General features: G+C 54.9%; 1 protein-coding gene across 1 annotated transcript in view; it reads left to right on the forward strand.

The window, feature by feature from the left end:
* The window catches only part of PLEKHG4 (pleckstrin homology and RhoGEF domain containing G4), a 96,416-nt gene extending 78,221 nt beyond the window's left edge, over positions 1-18,195 (forward strand). Inside the window, exons 14-23 of the mRNA XM_030457671.1 lie at positions 7,820-8,742; positions 10,373-10,622; positions 11,289-11,378; positions 11,690-11,914; positions 12,662-12,832; positions 13,265-13,478; positions 14,021-14,137; positions 14,226-14,495; positions 15,858-16,684; positions 17,892-18,195. Coding sequence (XP_030313531.1) covers positions 7,820-8,742; positions 10,373-10,622; positions 11,289-11,378; positions 11,690-11,914; positions 12,662-12,832; positions 13,265-13,478; positions 14,021-14,137; positions 14,226-14,495; positions 15,858-16,186 — 2,589 coding nt within the window. The 3' untranslated portion in view covers positions 16,187-16,684; positions 17,892-18,195. The remainder of the gene's footprint in view (positions 1-7,819; positions 8,743-10,372; positions 10,623-11,288; positions 11,379-11,689; positions 11,915-12,661; positions 12,833-13,264; positions 13,479-14,020; positions 14,138-14,225; positions 14,496-15,857; positions 16,685-17,891) is intronic.
* Positions 18,196-18,547: the final 352 nt, after the last annotated feature.

Here is an 18,547-nt window from a genome sequence, read left to right on the forward strand (position 1 = left end):
GCTCTTGGACCTTTCCCAGGTGCCACTCTGCCCTTTGCCTGATAGGATGCTGCCTTCTTCCTCCTCTTCCTCCTCTTCCTCCTCTTCCTCCTCTTCCTCCTCTTCCTCCCCTTCCTCCCCTTCCTCCTCTTCCTCCTTGTCCTCCTCTTCCTCCCCTTCCTCCCCTTCCTCCCCTTCCTCCTCTTCCTCCTCTTCCTCCCCTTCCTCCTCTTCCTCCTCTTCCTCCCCTTCCTCCCCTTCCTCCCCTTCCTCCCCTTCCTCCCCTTCCTCCCCTTCCTCCTCTTCCTCTTCCTCCTCTTCCTCCTCTTCCTCCTCTTCCTCCTCTTCCTCCTCTTCCTCCCCTTCCTCCCCTTCCTCCTCTTCCTCCCCTTCCTCCCCTTCCTCCCTTCCTCCCCTTCCTCCCCTTCCTCCCCTTCCTCCCCTTCCTCCTCTTCCTCCCCTTCCTCCCCTTCCTCCCCTTCCTCCCCTTCCTCCCCTTCCTCCTCTTCCTCTTCCTCCCCTCCCTCCTCTTCCTCCTCTTTCTCTTCCTCTTCTTCCTCCCCTTCCTCCTCTTCCTCCTCTTTCTCTTCCTCCTCTTCCTCCCCTTCCTCCCCTTCCTCCCCTTCCTCCCCTTCCTCCCCTTCCTCCCCTTCCTCCCCTTCCTCCTCTCCCTCCTCTTCCTCCTCTTCCTTCCCTCCCTTCCCTCCCTCCCCTCCCTCCCCTCCCTTCCCTCCCTCTCCTCCCTCTCCTCCCTCTCCTCCCTCTCCTCCCTCTCCTCCCTCTCCTCCCTCTCCTCCCTCTCCTCCCTCTCCTCCCTCTCCTCCTCTCCTCCCTCTCCTCCCTCTCCTCCCTCTCCTCCCTCTCCTCCCTCCCCTCCCTCCCCTCCCTCCCCTTCCTCCCCTTCCTCCCCTTCCTCCCCTTCCTCCCCTTCCTCCCCTTCCTCCTCTTCCTCTTCTTCCTCTTCCTCCTCTTCCTCCTCCTCCTCTTCCTCATCAGGGAGTTACACTCAGTGTGTGTGTAGCTCCTTTCAGGTCAGTCCTTAGGTGGTTTCATGGCTCTGATGTTGGCTGGGGCCAAACTGAAGGACCAGCCCCCAGATCCCACTTGTTGGGGCAGCCTGAGAAAAGGGCTGTACCCAAATCAGGCTTCAGCTCCCAGTTTGAGGCTGTAACTGGGGATGCATCAGAGAGGAGGAGGAGGAGGCAGGATAATAGGTGACAGTGGCAGTGAAACAGCATCTGCTCTTGTTCTGGTGAGAAGGGGCTGTGAGCTGAACTTCCCTATAAAAAAAAAAAAAGCTTTCCAGAGCTGATGAAATGACCACCAGTGCCTCAGATGTGATGAGGATGGTTTGCAGCAAAGGCAGACATGAAAGGCTCAGGTTTTACTGGGAGCAAGCTCAGCCTGCCTGTCCAGGCTTGGGAGTTTTTATATGTGGAGGAAACCCCCTTGGTGGGACAGAAAAAATGGGGGGAGAAAAGGGGATGTAAAGCCCTGAGGGAGCAAAAAGGAGTAACTGAGGGTAAGCTGCACATCACTGGGTGTTGGGACGTGGAGCATCCACAGGTTGGGATGGTTGGGGAGGGCAAATCCCAACCAGCAGCTTCCTGAGGAGTCACCATCCATCCCTGCACGTTACATGTGCATCCCTGTGTGCTGGTGTGCAGGTGCATGCACTGAAACTGGCAGAGGCTCCGTGGAAGCTCTGACCTGGACTGAAGCAGGGATTGTGGTGGCATTTAGTGATTCAGGAGCTGAGTCAGCCTGGTGTTGCTGGGGCTACCTGAGGTGCTGCAGCTGCAGCAGGTAAAGTGGGACAAGCACGCGTCCTGCACGCCAGCACCACCAGCCCCAGTCACCCCTGGGGCTCTCCTGCTGTCATGAGAGCTGAAAAATCATGTGCAATGCTATTTTACCCAATTATATCCTCCTGTAATTAGACTTGTCAAGCCCGACTGGCCAGAGGGGAAATGGGAAGGGATTTTTGAGCTCTGTTTGTGTTCCTCCAGAGTGCTGCTGCACAAGGGTTTCCAAGCAGGCTGCTGGAGTGAGCACCCTTTGATGGTGCTGCTGGTGCTCCCCTGGCCCTTGTTCTTTTTTCCTACCTGTTCTCCAGCCTAATTCTTAAACCCAGGGAGTTTGTATCCTGCACTTCTCTCTCATCCTTTGCCCTCCTGTGATGTTTGCACTCTGTAACAGAGAGAAATCCAAACACAGGATTTTAAAGTTTGTTTTCCTTAGCAGCTGGTTTGAGGTGAGCTGGTGAATTTAGTGGTCTGCCCTCCCTTGGAGAGAGGAGGGAGAGGCATTGTGAGCTACAGAGCAACTCAGAAAGAATTGAACTTTTTACTTTGAGAGGGGGTGAGTCCTTTCTTCTGCTTAAAGCAGAGCTGCATCCCACGTAAGTCACAGCTTTGTTTAGTTTGGTTTCTGCTGGTACAGAATCCCAGGCAGGGCTTCAAATGCAGCTTGGAAAAGTTGAATGCTATAGGGCTGGGAAGAGAAGAACAGCAAAAGTCCACGTAGAGAGGAGGTTCACCACTTCTTGGTGGCTTTGCTGAAATCCCATGGTTTCTTGTACATCTGAGTGCTGCTGCAAATCTTGCTAGAGGTGAGCAGGAGCTTTGGCTCTTGGAGATGTGGAAAAAGCATCTCAGTGTCTTGGAGAGGTTGCTGTGTTCTCCAGAGCTCTTTTGTCAGGTAGCAGCTTGCTTTGAATTTTGCCTGGATTTGGGGTGGGATGTTTTCTCTCCATGCACAGTGGGAGAGCTGCCCTGCTCCCAGGCAGGGTGTTCTCTGCACTTCATGGAGTGTCAGGGTGGAAGGGACCTCAGGGATCATCTGGTCCAACCCTTCTGATATTATTGTTTATCTGAGATGTCCCAGCACCCCATGGAGCTGAGACTTCCAACTTTCCCAAGTGGGGGAATCCACCCCTTCCCCTGGGAGACCATTCCAGTGTCTGACTGTCCTCAGGGGGAAACATTTCCCTCTTGTGTTCAGTCAGAATCTCCCCAGGGAGAACACTCAGTACTACTCCCACTTCTGTAGTTCTGCTGTGAAGTGTGGCTCCATCCTTCTCCTCCTGCAGTTGCCAGGACTCCTCAGTCTGCTCTTTGGGCTAGCAGCAGTTGCTTGTGACTAGCCAGAGCTCTGGAGTGGTGGCCCTGGCTCAGTCTGGCCCCAGGGGATGGTGATGGAGAGCACAGAGAGAATGGAGGCAGAACATGGACCCCCCTGTGGAGAGGCAGGAGGCAGGGAGGGCAAGCTCTGGTTTTAACAGGTGAATTGACTTGCCAGAGGCCATCAGCAGATCCTGGAGCTTTGCTCTCCCCCTGCCCCTTCCTTCCTGGGCACTGGGAATATCAGGGGGTAGGAGCCTGAGGAAAGCACAAAGCAGATCCAAGTGAGGGGAGCTGACAACTTTCTGCTTTTCTTTCTTGGTCCCCAGGTTAGCAGAGGAACAGCCTTGTCACTTTTTGCTGCCTGGCACCCCTTGTGACACATTTTAGCTTGGATAATTTTGCTTTCAGTATATTTGTGTATCAGATGGCTTTTTAATTGTGGTTTTCTGGAACTGTCAGCACCCAGTCTCCAGCTGATGCTGTGCATGAAGCAGCCTGTGACAAGGGACACACCAGTGAGGCAAAGCAGCTGAAAGAAAGCCAGGTTGAATTTTAGAGGGACTAAGCCCAAATGAGCACTTGTCATTAGAGGAACACCCAGGGAGCAGGCATTTCCATGCAGGAGAGCAGCATTTACTTGGAGCTTGTGTTCTGTAAGTGCCCTGTCCCTCTCCCAGGTCCAGCACTGAGCCCTGGGGCTGGTGGCACCTGCCTGGCACTGTGTCCAGCTGCAGAGAAGGGGTTGGCACAACCACAGAGGGGCTTTGGCCTTTTGTGGCTGCATCAATTTCTCTCCTTTCCAGCAAGCAAACCCCAGCTTGCTCTCCAAACTCATGGCTGAAGTTAATTCACTTGGGGTGAACCTGGCAGTGAGAGAAGGTCCTGTTAAAGGGGGAGCTGGGCAGTTGGTGCTTGCCACAGAGACCTGTGAACTGTTGTGTTTTGATAATGAATGGCAGCATGGAGCCCAGTCTGAATGCAGTCTGGATCAGGGCTTGTTTATATTGGTTTCCTTTCTTTTTTTTCTTTTTTTCTTTTTTTTTTTTTTCCCTGTCCTTGTACCCAGCTCTTGTGCTGCTTCCCTCTCTGTGTCTTGTACAAAATCAAGGGAGCTGGGGGGCTTTGCAGTCCTGGGATGTGGCCACAGAAGGAATGGGGAGCTTGGTGTGTGTCAGTGCTGTGCTTCTGTCATCACACCCACAGCTGCACCGTGTCCCTCCCTGAAGTGTTGCTCCCATCAGAATCAGTCTGGTTTTCATCACCCCTATCACAGCTCCCCTCCACACTCTGGATTCAGAAAGAAACCTTCTCACAGCAGTTAGGCACCTCCCTGGGTGCCTTATTCTTCTGCAGAAAGCTGGAGCAGCTGTGATCTTCCTTCACCTGCCTATCCAGACACCCAGTTTCCTATGGGACAGGAAAAATGCAGTTGTAGTCATCCTCTCCCCCCAGGAAGGGCTGAAGGAGGAGGCACTGCCCCTTCTGTCCTGTGCCTGCAGGTACATGGTGGGTGTCTCCTGTCCTGGCTACCCAGCAGGTATCTCAGAGACAACTGCATCTTCTGTTTGAGAGGAATCTGGTGGGTTTGTGCTAGGTTTGGCTTGGGGAAGTGTGAGGATCCAGGACCCTGCAAGGCCTTCTGTGCAGAGCTGGCAAGGTGTTCCCAGCCAGGGCAGAGCAGCTTCTCCAAACCTGTGTTTGCAGATGGCACTTGAGTGATGCCAAAGACAACAGACCCTGGGAGCTTCTGTCCTCAGTGCCCTCCCTGCAGGTCTTGCCCATGGTGAGATGAGCAGCTTGAGGGCTGCCCCGTGCTCCCTGGGAGTCCCTGGCTCTTCCTTGTGGCACAGCAGCTCCCAGATAGCCTCCCCCTGGCAGCCTGGCAGGACCAACCTGCTGCTGGCTGCTCACCCAGGTGCAGGATGGGTCAGCCCTGTGTGTGTGTGTGTGCAGGAAGCATGTTTTGTCTTTAATCCTCTAATTGGGAGTTGCAGCAACAACTTGTCCTGAAAGATCAAAAGCTGAGGTGCAGGCTCCTTCCTGCCTGGTTCCAGGCATGGTTGGGAGGATTCCCCTTCCCTGCATGGTGGTGCCTCCTCTTACATAGGAGCAGCTCTTGGAGCCTTGCAGAGAAAGCTGAAGGGCTGCCTGGTTCCCTGAGTGTCCCAGAGCTGGAGGGCAGGATCCCAGAGCCTGGTTTGCAACCTTCCCAGGACAGAAACTTATGGCCACCCCTCCCTGCATGAGGGTGTTCCCTCCAGGACAGGTTGGGTGCTACAAGGGACAGATGAAGCAGGTGATGGGACTGGAGAAAAGCCTTGTTGGCCACTTAGCATCTTCCCAAGAAGCTGTGGAGTGTGGGAGGTTGCTCCAGTTGTGCAGGGGACAAAGCTGAGCTGGTCACAGGGGATGGAAGAAATGTCCTTGAGCCTGAGAGTCATTTCTGTGCAGCCCTTTGGGGTCCTTGCCAAGAGCAGACAGATAGCATATGAAGACAGGAGGTGCCAGGGCTGCCTCACTGTGTGATTTGCAGCCCAAATTCCTCCTCACTCTCACTCCACACAGATCTGCAGAGTTTCCTAGAAGAAAAAGCAGGCTATTTTTTTCTCTCTCTCCCATCTGTGCATCCAAGTGAGGTCCCCAGCCTCCCAGAAGGCCTTCATAGGGCCTTCCCTCCTGGGCAGGGCGTCCTGCTGGCTGGGCCTCTCCTGCACACAGCTCTCAGCACCCTCTTGCAGAGCCCTGGGTGCCTTTTCAGCTCAGCTTTTCCCATCTCTTAGTGAAAGGGGCCAGGATGACCCCTGGACCTCCACAGCCCAGGTGAGATGTGCCCCGAGCCACCAGCCCTTGCTCAGGACAGAGCTGGAAGGGGATGGTGTTGGTTTCCATACAGCTGGAGTCAGCAGCTCATCAAAATGCAGCAAAATGGTCCATCTGTCCCATCTGCTGGCAGCACCTCACCTTACCTTGGCTGTGCTTCTGCCTCAAGAGAATCAGAGCCCCTCTGCAGCAGCAATAAATGCAGATTCTCACCAGGGGTGAGCTGGGTGAGATTCTCACCATGGGATGCAGATTCTCACCAGGGTCTGGGATGTCCTGGCCATGCAGGGGACAGGCAGGTGAGGGGCCGCCAGGCAGGGCTGTGGGAGGGGATTGCTGCTCCTCTGGTTGTCCTGTGCTGTGGTTGCATTTGGGCTGCCTGAGAAGTGTTTTCTCTGAGCAGCTGCTGGAGCAGCTCCTTGCTCTGTCTGCATGAGTAATGGGGCACAACCCCCTGCAGCTGCAGCTGCAGCTCAGGGCAGGGATGGGGATGGCTGGGGGAGCTCCAGGGACAGATGTCACTGCTTGAGCTGCAGGCTGCCCCTCCTGGGCTGGCATTCAGCTCTCCTACAAACACCAGTGCTTGGTTCTCATTGGGCTGGGCACCAGGTGAATGAAGTGTGCCCTGCCCTGCCCTGCCTGCCTTCTGTCACCAACAGAGAGTGAGCCTGGCACCTGATCTGTTGCACCACCACGTCCCTGATGGGGATGCAGGTTCTGCTTCAGGTTCCCATAAAGTTTGGGTGGATTTTCTTGGTCTTCTAGAGCCTTATTGTGCATTAAAATGGGTGTTTTTAAGCTCTTGGAGTGAAGACTGTTAGGGTAAGGTGGTTCAGCAGGTGGAAGATGGTCCAAGACTGTCACTTCATTCCTGGCACTGAGTGTGAGTATATACAAAGCAGGTATACAGGCCCATCCTGGATGTTTTTTCCCTCCTCTGTGCATCTGATTTTCACAAATAACTGTGTTTTCAGTGACAAACAGTAAAGTCCCATGGCCTCATAGCAGCTGCTCACACTTGAGTCACTTTACAGTTCAACCTTATCACCCTTTCTCTATAGAGAAAGCAGTGGCTTATGAGCTTGGGCAATGCAGATGTTTGCCTTTCTTCTCATTTTTACCAAGGACAGACAAGTCTTGGTGTAGAACACCTTGTTAGCCCCTCTCCTACCACCAGGGCACTCAGACCTTGAGTCTGGGTTTGTGCTGCTCCTCTGAACTGTCAGAGCTGTCCTGGCCAGGCCAGCACGTGCAGCACTGCTGGAGTTGAGTCCCATGAAGCTGTTTCCATCATCCATGGAGAATCAGAAATAAACTGCTGAGCTCAGCAGGCAGGGCAGGCAGAGGTGGTGGTGTAGCAGCATGGAGAGTGCACAACCTGTAGCTGGGCTGGCATGGTCCCTGATTCTTGATTCCTGCAAGGATGGGTCAGAGCATTGGGGGTGATGCAGTCATCTCCAGGGAAACAGCCTGGGGAGCAGCACTCCCATGCCCTGCAGCTTAGGGATCCCCCCTCAACCTCCTCCTGCTTGGTGTTGGTGGGGATGGAGGGGTGGAGGGCAGGCTCCAGGTTTTACACTGGGATGGGAATTCCTACAGTCCTGGCAGCAGCACCAATGTGCCCAGCAGCGTGGGTGTCACCGGGACCTGGCGGGGAGGTGGGGCTGTGGCAGAGCAGTCAGCACAGCTGAAGCCCTCTGCATAAGGAGCTGTTTGTTCAGCTGAATTGTTAAACCCCATTGACACCAGCAGCCTCCCCCCCCCTCTTCTCTCACACTCGAGGAACTGTGGTGGCCACACACTGATTCTTTTTCTTGTCTTCAGGCACCGAGTCAGGGTTATTCTTCGCCGAATCCCCCTGACCAGCTTTTGCCCTTTGTTCTGGCTCTCTGCAGGCTTACGAGTGGGCTTTGGAAGGGATGAGACACCTCGCCTGCATCAGCATGGAGGATTGCAGCTCTGCTGAGCACTGCACGGGGGTCATCAAGTGCCTGGAGAGTTACAAGGGGCATCACCCGGGCATCAGCGATTCCCGCTTCCAGGAGATGAAGGAGGTGGCCTGCGAGCTCAAGAGTGACAAAGCACTCAAGCAGTGGAAGTTTGCGTGGTCCAAATGCCAAGAGACCAAGCTGGTTTTTGAAAAGAAACTGGAAGCAGCCTTGAGAACAAGGAAATCTCTGCTGTCAGACCGCAGAGCAGCTGTGGGGGAGCAGTCCCGGGCCAGCAGCGAGCCCAGCAACCTGTCCCACCTCAGGCACTCCCAGGGAGCCACCTCCGGGTCCCCCTGGGACAGGACTTGCAGCGTGTCCCACTGCTACAGCAGACCCAGCTCCTCCCTGGGGTGGAATAAGGAGAAAGCTCCCCCACACTCCCTGAGCTGCCCTGGCAGTGTCAGTGCTGGGGAAGATTTTGTCTGCCAAGCAGCTCCTCACTCCGGCAGCGAGGCCTCCAAATCTCCAAAGCTGCCCGAAGAAAAGTCAAACCTGGAGAGCATATCAGAAACCCTGGAGGTGAAACCATCCTGCACCTCCCCTCCGGCCTCCGGGAAGCTGCCTCCCAGGAGGATCCTGAGGAAAGCCCAAAGCTTTGACCTGCCCTGTGGGGAGAGCCTGTGGTCGGGCTGCCAGAGGACGCTGAGCGAGCCAGCCCGGTACGGCAACACCGGGGTCTTCATCAAGGGGCTGGAGGTGAGCAGCACCGAGCTGGTGGACAGGACATTCGCCCTGAGGCAGCCAGCCACCCCCTCCTGGGCTGCAGACTCCATGCTGGAGGGACACAAGGGCTGCCTCTCTGCCTCAGAAGCCAGGAGCTGGGGCAGGTAAGTGACCGTGGCACTGGGGGCTCAGGTCCTCAGGCCGGCAAGAAGGCAGCTGGCAAAGATGTGAAGGGCTCTGTGGTGGTGACGAGGTCAGGGCAGGGAAAGATGTAGCTCCAGCTGCCCCACACACCTGCACATGGTGCTGAGCAGGCTCACCAGCATGTCCCCTGACAGCTCCCTTTGGGGAGAGGCAGAGAAATGGGATCTCTTGCTGTTCCCCTACAGCATAATTCCTTCACCAGAGGAAAGAGCAATTCCCAGGCAGGAGAATCTTTAAACGTTGCTGGTGCTGGGGGATGGGGATCACAGGGACATGGTGCTCAGGGAACCAGTGAGGCAGTGGTGAGGGTGCAGTGGGAGAGCAAAGTGCATCAGCCTCCTCACTTTTGGGGGGAGGCTGTAGCCAGAGTGGTGGGGGGCACTTCCAGAACTCTGTGACAGCTTCTTCACATGTCAGAGGGTGTTAGGATTTGCTCATCAGGGCTGGAATCTCTGTTTGGGTGGCCTACAGCTGGCTTTTGTTCTTTTCTATTCCTTCTCTGTGCTCAAAGATCTCAGCTTAACTTTGTTGTCCTAGAGCAATGTGCCTAGGATGTGGAGAACCCAAGGATGGGAACTGCTTCCTTCAGCTGCTCTCCTGGGATGTAATAAAAATACAGATAGTGGTGGAGGTGAAAATCAATGCTGCATGCAGGGGGACCCACCAGAGCTGCTACACTGCTCCTGCTGTGGATGGGATAGTGCAGCAAAATCCTCTGGAAGGGGCCTGGGATATCCCAGCATGTGGAGGGAAAGCTGATGGCAGGGGATGAGCACAGCAGACAGGAGGACAACTGCTCTGCTTCTCAGAGTGCTGCAGCAGCCCTGCAGTGGGTGCTGAGCGGGGTGGCCCAGCTCCTCTGGGGGAAGCAGAGGTGCCAGGATCCCAGGCACAAGCTGGAGGAGTTTGGTTTTGTGCTGCACTGCCTCACAGTGGAAACTTCGAGTAACTCTTGAGTGATCCTTTCAGAGATGGGTGGAGCAACCTGGAGTAGGAGCTTCTGTTTGAGGAAGGGATATGAATGAGGTTTGTTTCCTGCTGTCAGGACAAGCCCAGCAGCACCTGGTGGTGTCTCCCAGGGGTAACTTTGCCTCCCACTGCATCCACAAGCATCAGGCTGATGACTCCTGTGGCTTCTCCTTTCCCTGTTTTCAGGAGTGTGGCTGTTTGCAGACCAAGCTGTTGTGTCCAGAGCAGGGCCTGGGTGAGCCTGGGGTGTGTCCTGCTGGAGTTGGGTCAGGAGGTGTTCAAAAGATGGGTAGAGGAGGTGCCACAGGGAATAGTGTAGTGGTTAGGGGTTGTAGGACAGACTTGATGACCTTAGAGGGTTTTTCCAACCCTGGTGATGATTCTGTGACTCTTAAGGACCCCAGAGATGTGGTGTGGTGTCCCCCCTTCCTGAACAGAAAAACCTTGGATCACCCCCAAACTTTGGGTCAATGCTCAGGGTCAGAACCAGCACAGATGGTTGTGAATTTGAACTCGGGTGGTTCTCAGGGATCTTCTCACTTCCAGACTGGGTCTCAGGGGAAGTTTCTGGAGGGAAAGCCCCTGAAGGGGTTCCCTCAAGGCTGAGTGCTTCCCTTGCAGCAAGCTGCGGCACATCATCGACGAGATGGTGACGACGGAGCGGGAGTATGTCCGCTCCCTTTCCTACATCATTGAGAGTTACTTCCCTGAGATGGAACGTCCCGACCTCCCCCAGGACCTGCGGGGCAAGCGCAGTGTCATTTTTGGCAACCTGGAGAAGCTCTATGATTTCCACAGCCAGTACTTCCTGCGGGAGCTTGAGAGCTGCTGCAACCACCCGCTGCGGGTCAGCCACTGCTTCCTCCGACACGTAAGGCATCCACACACCTTCCTCCTGGGGTTTCCTGGGGTTTCCCTGGTCCAGCAGTGCCTGCTGGGGGGGCTGCTCACCTCCACGTGGCTTTCAAGGAGTGGGAGGACCACCTTGTGCTGGGGTTGGACTGGGATGATTCTGCGAGGCTGAGCCCAGGCAGCAGCAGATGCTCTTTGCCTTTCCTTGGTGCCTTTCCTCTTGCCACCTTGCCAGGGAAGCAAAGTGTCTGTTTCTCAAAGCCCAGCTACTTCTGCAGGGCTGTCCCTTACCCTGACATCTGCTTGAGGTGTTAGTGTGGAGGGGAGGTTGCAGACCTGCAGGTCCTGTTGGAAAGGGCTGCTGGGAGAAGCGTGGGACACTGGTCTTAAGCTCAGCTGCCCCATGCATGTTTGCTGCTTGCAGGTAAAGGGTGTGTGCTGGGACGTGTAAGAAGCAAGGGGTGACAGGACAATGGATTCAAAAGTCCTAGCTGCTGTAGGAGTAGGAAGGCAAGAACATTCCTTGGTTCTTAATAAACTTAAAGCAAAGTCATTCCTGATGCCACAGCAGGCTCTGGTGCAGCCTGGGAGAGGCAGAAGTACAAGGGTACAAGGGTAACCATGCCAGGGCATGGCCATCCCTGTGTCCTGGGTGGCCTGCTCTCACACGAGGTCTCTTTTGCAGAAAGACCAGTTTGGGATGTATGCCTTGTATAGCAAGAACAAGCCAAAGTCAGACTCCCTGCTGGCCAGCCATGGCAATACCTTCTTCAAGGTAAGTTCCCCTGCCTGCATCAGGATTGCTCTGGGGGTTTGGATCACTGATCAGTTGATCAGCATCATCTAACTTTCCCTTCATCACCACCCGTGCTTCCCTGGCACAGCTCTGCACAAGTGTACGTGGGAGGGACAGGGCAGAGAGGGGGTGGGTGCTTGGAAAGGAGCCCAGCACCCAGCAGCATTGGTGCAACAGCCTCAGAGCAAACAGGGTTCTCCCTGTCAGGAGAGCTGGGGGTGCCAGTGCCTCCCTGGGGACACGGGGCTCTGCTCAGCAACCTGCTGCCCTCACTCCTCTGCCTTTCTCAGTTCAAGCAGGTGCAGCTTGGGGATAAGATGGACCTGGCCTCCTACCTGCTGAAACCCATTCAGAGGATGAGCAAATACGCCCTGCTCCTGAAGGACCTGATCAAGGAGTGCAGTGAGGCCCAGGAGCAGGAGCTGAGCTACCTCCGTGCAGCCCAGGAGATGGTGAAGTTCCAGCTCCGGCACGGAAACGATCTGCTGGCCATGGATGCCATCCGGGACTGTGATGTATGTCCCAGGGTCCCTTTCTCTAGATTTTGGGGTCTTTGGGCTGCCTGCTGAGCATTCCTTGCTGGGATGGCATGGCAGGATTACTGAGGTGCAGGGCAAAGGAGCAGTGTGGCTTGGAGGTCCCCCTGATCCCCAGCCTGGATGCTGTTTCCCATGGGCGTGCTCCCAGGTGCTTACTGGCAGCGTGAGGCAGCCCTTGCAGATGGCATCCTTCAGGCTGTCTGGGGCCCTTCCATCTCTTTTGAGTTGGTGATAAGTTTACAAGAAGGAATTGAAATTCGTGGTGATGCCAGGGGTAGGACAGAATCAGGTGGGTGGGGCTGGAAGGAAAGGTGTGGAAAGTGCAGCACTGGAGGAGGAGAAACCAGAGGGTGGAGGAGGATGAGGGATCTTGGGCTGAAAGGACTGACTTAGATGTTCTCCTGGCAACTTGTTAGAATTCCTTTCCTCTTCAGCTCTCCTCTTCCTCCTAAGATAATGCAATGGCTGCTGCCTCCAGCTGCCACCCCAGAGGTTTGTCACAGCTCTGCAGAGGGTGACAGCAGAGGGTGTAGTGTCAGTTATGCCCATGAGAAGAAAGGAACAGCTCTCCCCTGAGCTCTGAGCCAGTGCCACACAGCCCCACCTCTCCAAGAGCCCTCCCCAGGTGACAGGTAGCTTCACCTGGGCCACAGCCATGTGGGAGGACCCTGCTGCCCAGACTTGATCCTGCTGGGATCTGAGCAGGGTGTTCCCTGTGTCCAGGTGAACCTGAAGGAGCAGGGGCAGCTGGTGAGGCAGGACGAGTTCGCCATCTGGCTGGGCCGCAGGAAGTGCCAGCGACACGTCTTCCTCTTTGAGGACCTGATCCTCTTCAGCAAGCCCAAGAGGATTGAGGGTGGCTTTGATGTGTACATCTACAAACGTTCCTTCAAGGTAAGGGCAGCCCTGCAGCTCCCTCTCCTGCAGGGGGTGTCCATGGCTGGGTTCCCCAGGGACACAGGGGGAAGCAGGAGCCTACAGCAGAAGAGCTGCTCCCACCAAAGCTGAGCCTTGTCCTGGCCACACAGGCTGTAAAGGAATAATACTTCACACGTGAATGCCTGGGCCTCCTCTGTGCTGTGAGACGTGGGGCCAAGGTCTGCTGAGGGGTGCAGAGTGTGAGGGAAAAGCAGGGAGTGTGTGGCTGGGAGGTGGTGCCAGATCTGGGCACTGGGAACCGCTCTGCTGTGTTGCTACTGGACCTGCTCCTGTCCAGACCCTCGGGCTGCTTCCCCTTGGGTCTGCTGAGCACTGGATGCACTGGGTGTGGGTGGAGGTTCCTGCTGGAGCCCCAGTTGATGGCTTTGCTCTTCCTTTTCCCTGCAGACTGCAGACATTGGTCTGACAGAGAACTCTGGAGACAGCGGCCTGCGCTTTGAGATCTGGTTCCGAAGGCGAAAGTCCAATGACACCTACATCCTCCAGGCCAGCTCAGCTGAGACTAAGCAGGCCTGGACCAGTGACATTGCCAAGATCCTGTGGCAGCAGGCAGCCCGCAATAAAGGTGTGATTCCTTCCTGGGGCATCTCTGCTGCCAAAGGTGCGGGAGGCCTCTTCAGCTCGTGCTGTCCTGAGTAGGTTTGGAGTCTGTTCCCAGGCAGCTCTGTGCAGCAAGCAGCTGTGTGCCAGCATGCAGCCTCTGCAGCATGTGCTGGGCTTGGCTGGGCATGTCTCTTCCTCGCCCCTCATCCCCAGGAACCTTGAGCAGCCCAAGCTCTGTGTGAGGCTGCCTGGACTCCATGAACCAAGGTGGTGCTGGCACCGTCAGTGTGGGCTGTGCTGGGAGCAGCTCTGCTCCTCTCCCCCTGCTCTGGGTCTCTGCTGGAGTGGCAGCTGGCTGGCTGAGTCCCTCCTCTCCACCCAAGGCTTCCTGCTTGGTAGGACCCTCAGAGGTGGCATGGCACTGAGCTGCTTGGCCAGATGAGGGCATGATGGCTTCTCTGCAGAAAGTCCTCACAGCTGGGGAGCTGGGCAGAGCAGATCAAACCTCAGGCCTTGGGGAGCAGCCTGGCCTGGTGCTGCTTGGTGCCCGTGGGATGGGTCGAGGCAGTGTCATGATGTGGCTGTGCTCTCTCCCTCCAGAAATCCGTATGCAGGAGATGGTGTCCATGGGTGTGGGCAACAAACCCTTCCTGGATATCAAACCCAGCGAGGCAGCAATCAATGACCGGGCCATCGACTACATCATGAAGGGCAGAGGTCTGTGCACTGCCCGTGCCTCCCTCCTTACTCCGTGTGAGCCAGGCAGGGCTGGTGCTCAGGGATTTTTTGGGATGTTTCCTGGCAGGTGCCAGGACCAGAGCATCGATCGCAGTGTCTCTCTTCGACCATTCCAACCCCTACAAGAGGAGCCAGGCTCAGCTCTCCGCTGGCAGCACCCCAGCTCCCTATGGCCCTTCCTCCTCCTCCTCCTCCCTGCTGGGACCCCTCAACCTCCACATGTACCTGGACCAGGCTCTGCTCCCGGGGGTCCTGGCACCCCGACGCCCCTTCGACGTGGCTGCCCGCATCGAGGAGGATGAGCTGGAGCAGGAGACCAGCAGCCAGCCCTCCCTGAGTATGTGTCTGCTGGGGCAGGGCATGCAGCACCCATACAGGGGCCAGACACACAGCATCCATACAGGGGGAACACATGCAGCACCCATACAGGGGCAGTACATACAGCATCCATACAGGGGGAACACATACAGCATCCATACAGGGGCCAGACACACAGCATCCATGCAGGGGGAACACATACAGCATCCATACAGGGGCAGTACATACAGCATCCATACAGGGGGAACACATACAGCATGCATACAGGGGCCAGACACACAGCATCCATACAGGGGGAACACATACAGCACCCATACAGGGGCAGTACATACAGGGGGAATACATGCAGCAGCATCCATACAGGGGGAATACATACAGAATACATACAGGGAGAATACATACAGCATGCATACAGGGGGAATACATACATGGGGAAAACATAAAACATCTATACAGGGGGAATACATACAGGGGGAATACATACAGCATCCATACAGGGGGAATACGTACAGAATACACACAGGGGCCAATACATACAGAATACATACAGGGGCCAGACCTACAGCATCCATACAGAGGCAGTACATACAGGGGGAATACATACAGCATCCATACAGAGGGAATACTTACAAGGGGAGTACATACAGCATCCATACAGAGGCCAGACAAACAGCATCCATACAGGGGCAGTGCATACAGGGGGAATACATGCAGCAGCATCCATAGAGGGGGAATACATACAGAATACATACAGGGAGAATACATACAGCATGCATACAGGGGGAATACATACATGGGGAAAACATAAAACATCTATACAGGGGGAATACACACAGGGGGAATACATACAGCATCCATACAGGGGCAACACATGCAGCATCCATACAGGGGGAATACATACAGCATCCATACAGCCCCTGCCTGTGCTCTGCCCTCACACCAGGCTCACTGCCCCATAGCCAGCCCAGGGCAAGGAGGTCCCATCCCTCCCACCCCAGCTCTGGCTCTGCTCTCATGGTGGGAACTGGCAGAGGGAAGGTCCATAGATCCCCATGGCAGGCTTGGTGCTGCAGCCTGGTGGGTGGGTGCTGGTGTCTCTGCCTGTCCCTCAGGTATGAGGCATTTGGTTCATTGCTCTCATTAGCACCTTGGCTTCCCTGTGTGGATTTCCCTGGCCAATCCATACCAGTTTTCAGCACCACTTGCTACACTTCATGGGCTGTTTTGTTACCTGTGGCTTTTGAGAGGCCCAGACAGGAGTGTGGCTTATCTGTGGGCTTGTGGGGCCAGTGCCTCTGCAAACAGAACATCTTGTGTATGTGGGGCAGGTCTTGTAGACCAGATTTGTGGTCATCAGAATGACTTTCTTCTCTTCCCCCAGCAACAGACAGCTCAGAGTCATCACACTGCATGTCAGGCAGTGGCTCCAGTGGCTCTGACAGTGGCTGTGTCTCCAGCATCCCACAAGAAAGCTTCTGTGAAGACATGGGCTCCCCATCCTTCATGCCCCTCAGCTCCCAGCACAGCTCTGCAATGGAGGAGAAACCCAGGTTCACCAACAGCCAGTACATTTCTGCAGTAAGTGCCAGCAGCCACACTCCTCTCTTCACTTTACCTGTTCCTGCAACTGCTGCCCCAGGTCAAGCCACTGCCTCTCATGGGGGGACTGAAGATCCTGGTTTTGGGCTAGGAATCACTCTGGGGAAGTGAGATTTCCTCCTGCAGAGACTCTGCTCTTCTGGGGCAGGTGAAAGCCCCTCTGGTGTCAGAGCCCACCCCTTCCCCCCCTGCAGTGGCCTGGATCCCTGAGGAGATGTTCTGGAAAGGACCTGCAGTGCTGGAATCTACAGCAGGAGGGGATGCTGCACACAGGAGCTTTAATACTGTTTAATACTGGGATGAGGTGCACACAGAACCTTCTGGGATGGATGGGGCTGTGCTGCAGATGCTGCTGAGCTCCTTTCCTGGGAGGTTTGGGCCTTTTTGGGGACAGCAACGAAATGGAGGAGGCAGGAGCCTGTCACTGAGTGTCTCCTCTTGTGTTCCTTGGAGTTCTGAGCTGCTTCCCCTCTTGCTAGGTGGTGTCCTGATGCTGTTGTCCTCTAACCCTGTACTAATGCTGGCTTCTCTCCTCTGCAGAAAGCAGCCCCTAAGTCCCTCGACAATAGTGTGAGCCCCACCTATACCACCCAAGGAAGCAGAGTTGTTGTAAGTAGCCCCTGAAAGGGATTTTCCAGCAGCTCTCAGTGCTGGTCAGGTTTGTCAGTAGCTCTGAGTCAGGAGGCTCTCACCCTCTGTTTGTTTCTCCATCAGAAGTTTTCAGCATGCATTCCTGAGCAGTCTCTGGGGCTCTAATTCATCTGGTCAGGGAAGATGAGCCCCCCCAGAGGTGGCTCCTGTTGAGCTGTCACCTAAAAACAGCCATTCTGCTGCCTTCTGGCTCTGAAGGGGCAGAAGCAAAACCACTTTCAGGTAGTAGAGGCTTGGACACCACCTTAGTGTCAGTGTTCAGATGAGCTTCTTTCCTCTGAATGCTGCCCAGCTGTCTAACCACTAATCTGTCTCTTTGTGGCTGTTTGCTGAAATGCTGCTCTCTGAACTGTCTTGGAGAATCCATGGTATTCTCCCCAGGCTGGATTTATCCCAGAGCTTCCTTTAAACTTTAACTGCATGTCATCAGGCAGAGGAACCCAGTAGGTTTTGGTCAGGATGTCCTGAGGGAGCTGCCAGCTGCTGCTCCTGTGTGTGCTGATTTCTGGAGGATGCCTCATCTGCCAGGAAGTTGCTGTTGAGCTGGGGAAGGATGATGAGCCCTGGTGAGACACACAGCCACAGGGCAGCCCTTGGAAAGTCATTTCACAGCCCACCCAAGCTCACCTCTCTCTGGCTCAGCTTTTTCCTCTCTTGTCCTTAGGACTGAGCCTCCCTTTTCCCCAGGAGCAGGAATGCAGGAGGGTGGCTTGGATGGGCAAGGCACAGGGTGGCAGATGGCTCACAGGTTTGGCATTGCAGGAGTGCTGAAAGCACACAGGCCCACGGCTTGCAGTCTGCAGGGAGAGCAGATCCTGGCAGAACCAGCCAAGATTGCAGCTCCAGAGCCCCTTCTGGGCCACAGACAGGACCCTCCAAGTGGCCACAGAAGCAGTGGGGTTTGCTGGCCCACTGCTGGGAGGACAGTGAGTGCCCAGGTGTGGAGACAGCCCCTCCCCAGGAGTGAGGACCCTCCAGGTGCTTCCAGTACAGTGTTCTCCCTCCTTCCCTCCCCAGGCACAGCTCTGACAAAAAAACAAAAGCTCTGAGAAAAAGCTTTTCAGGCCTTTTGTAAAACCCCTGGCCAGGCCTGAGGGACCTGTGGGACCCCCCTGCCCCCTCTGGGACTGCAGCCCCTCTGACCATTGCCTGTGCTGTGTTCCAGGTTTGATTGCCATTTCAAACTCCTTGAAGACCTCTGAGCATCAGGAGGAGACAGTCTTCACCCCTGAAGATATTTATTTGGGTTTTTTTGGTTTTTTACACATAATTAGACTCTGGTTCAAACGGCCCCAAGCTGAGCTCTGCTTGGAGGGAGTCCCAAGAAGGTTTCTGTCAACTTACACGTAATAGCTTTGGTGTTGGATGGGACCTTGGCATTCAGAATTTGTTAGCCCTATATTTATGAGTAATAAGTAACATAGCAGTTTGGAGAGGAAAAAAAAAATAAACTGTTGTTTTTAAAGCTATGAGCTGTATAGATTTTTGTTACGAGTGACTCTGTTCCTGTTTGTTCTGTAAGCTGCACATTTTATAAAGAGTTTGGAAGGGCAAGAAGTGAAGCTGAGGTATTTAAGAAAAGTAGTTTAACTTTCTGTTTCAGGGTTATATTGACCTGGAGCTCAAGATTTAACGTCCTTCCTTATGTTCTAAATATGTCTATGATAGCAATAATTTATTTTCTTGGCTTAACACTTCTGTTTTAATAAAAGCAATTCCATTGTTACGGTCAAGTGTTTCTTCAGATGATCCCTCCAGTGCCTCAGTGCTGAGCTTACCTCTGTGCTAACCCCCTGCCACCTCCTCCCTCTGCACTAACCC

The sequence above is a fragment of the Calypte anna genome, chromosome 11 (genome assembly GCF_003957555.1).
Source record: "Calypte anna isolate BGI_N300 chromosome 11, bCalAnn1_v1.p, whole genome shotgun sequence".
NCBI lineage: Eukaryota > Metazoa > Chordata > Aves > Apodiformes > Trochilidae > Calypte > Calypte anna.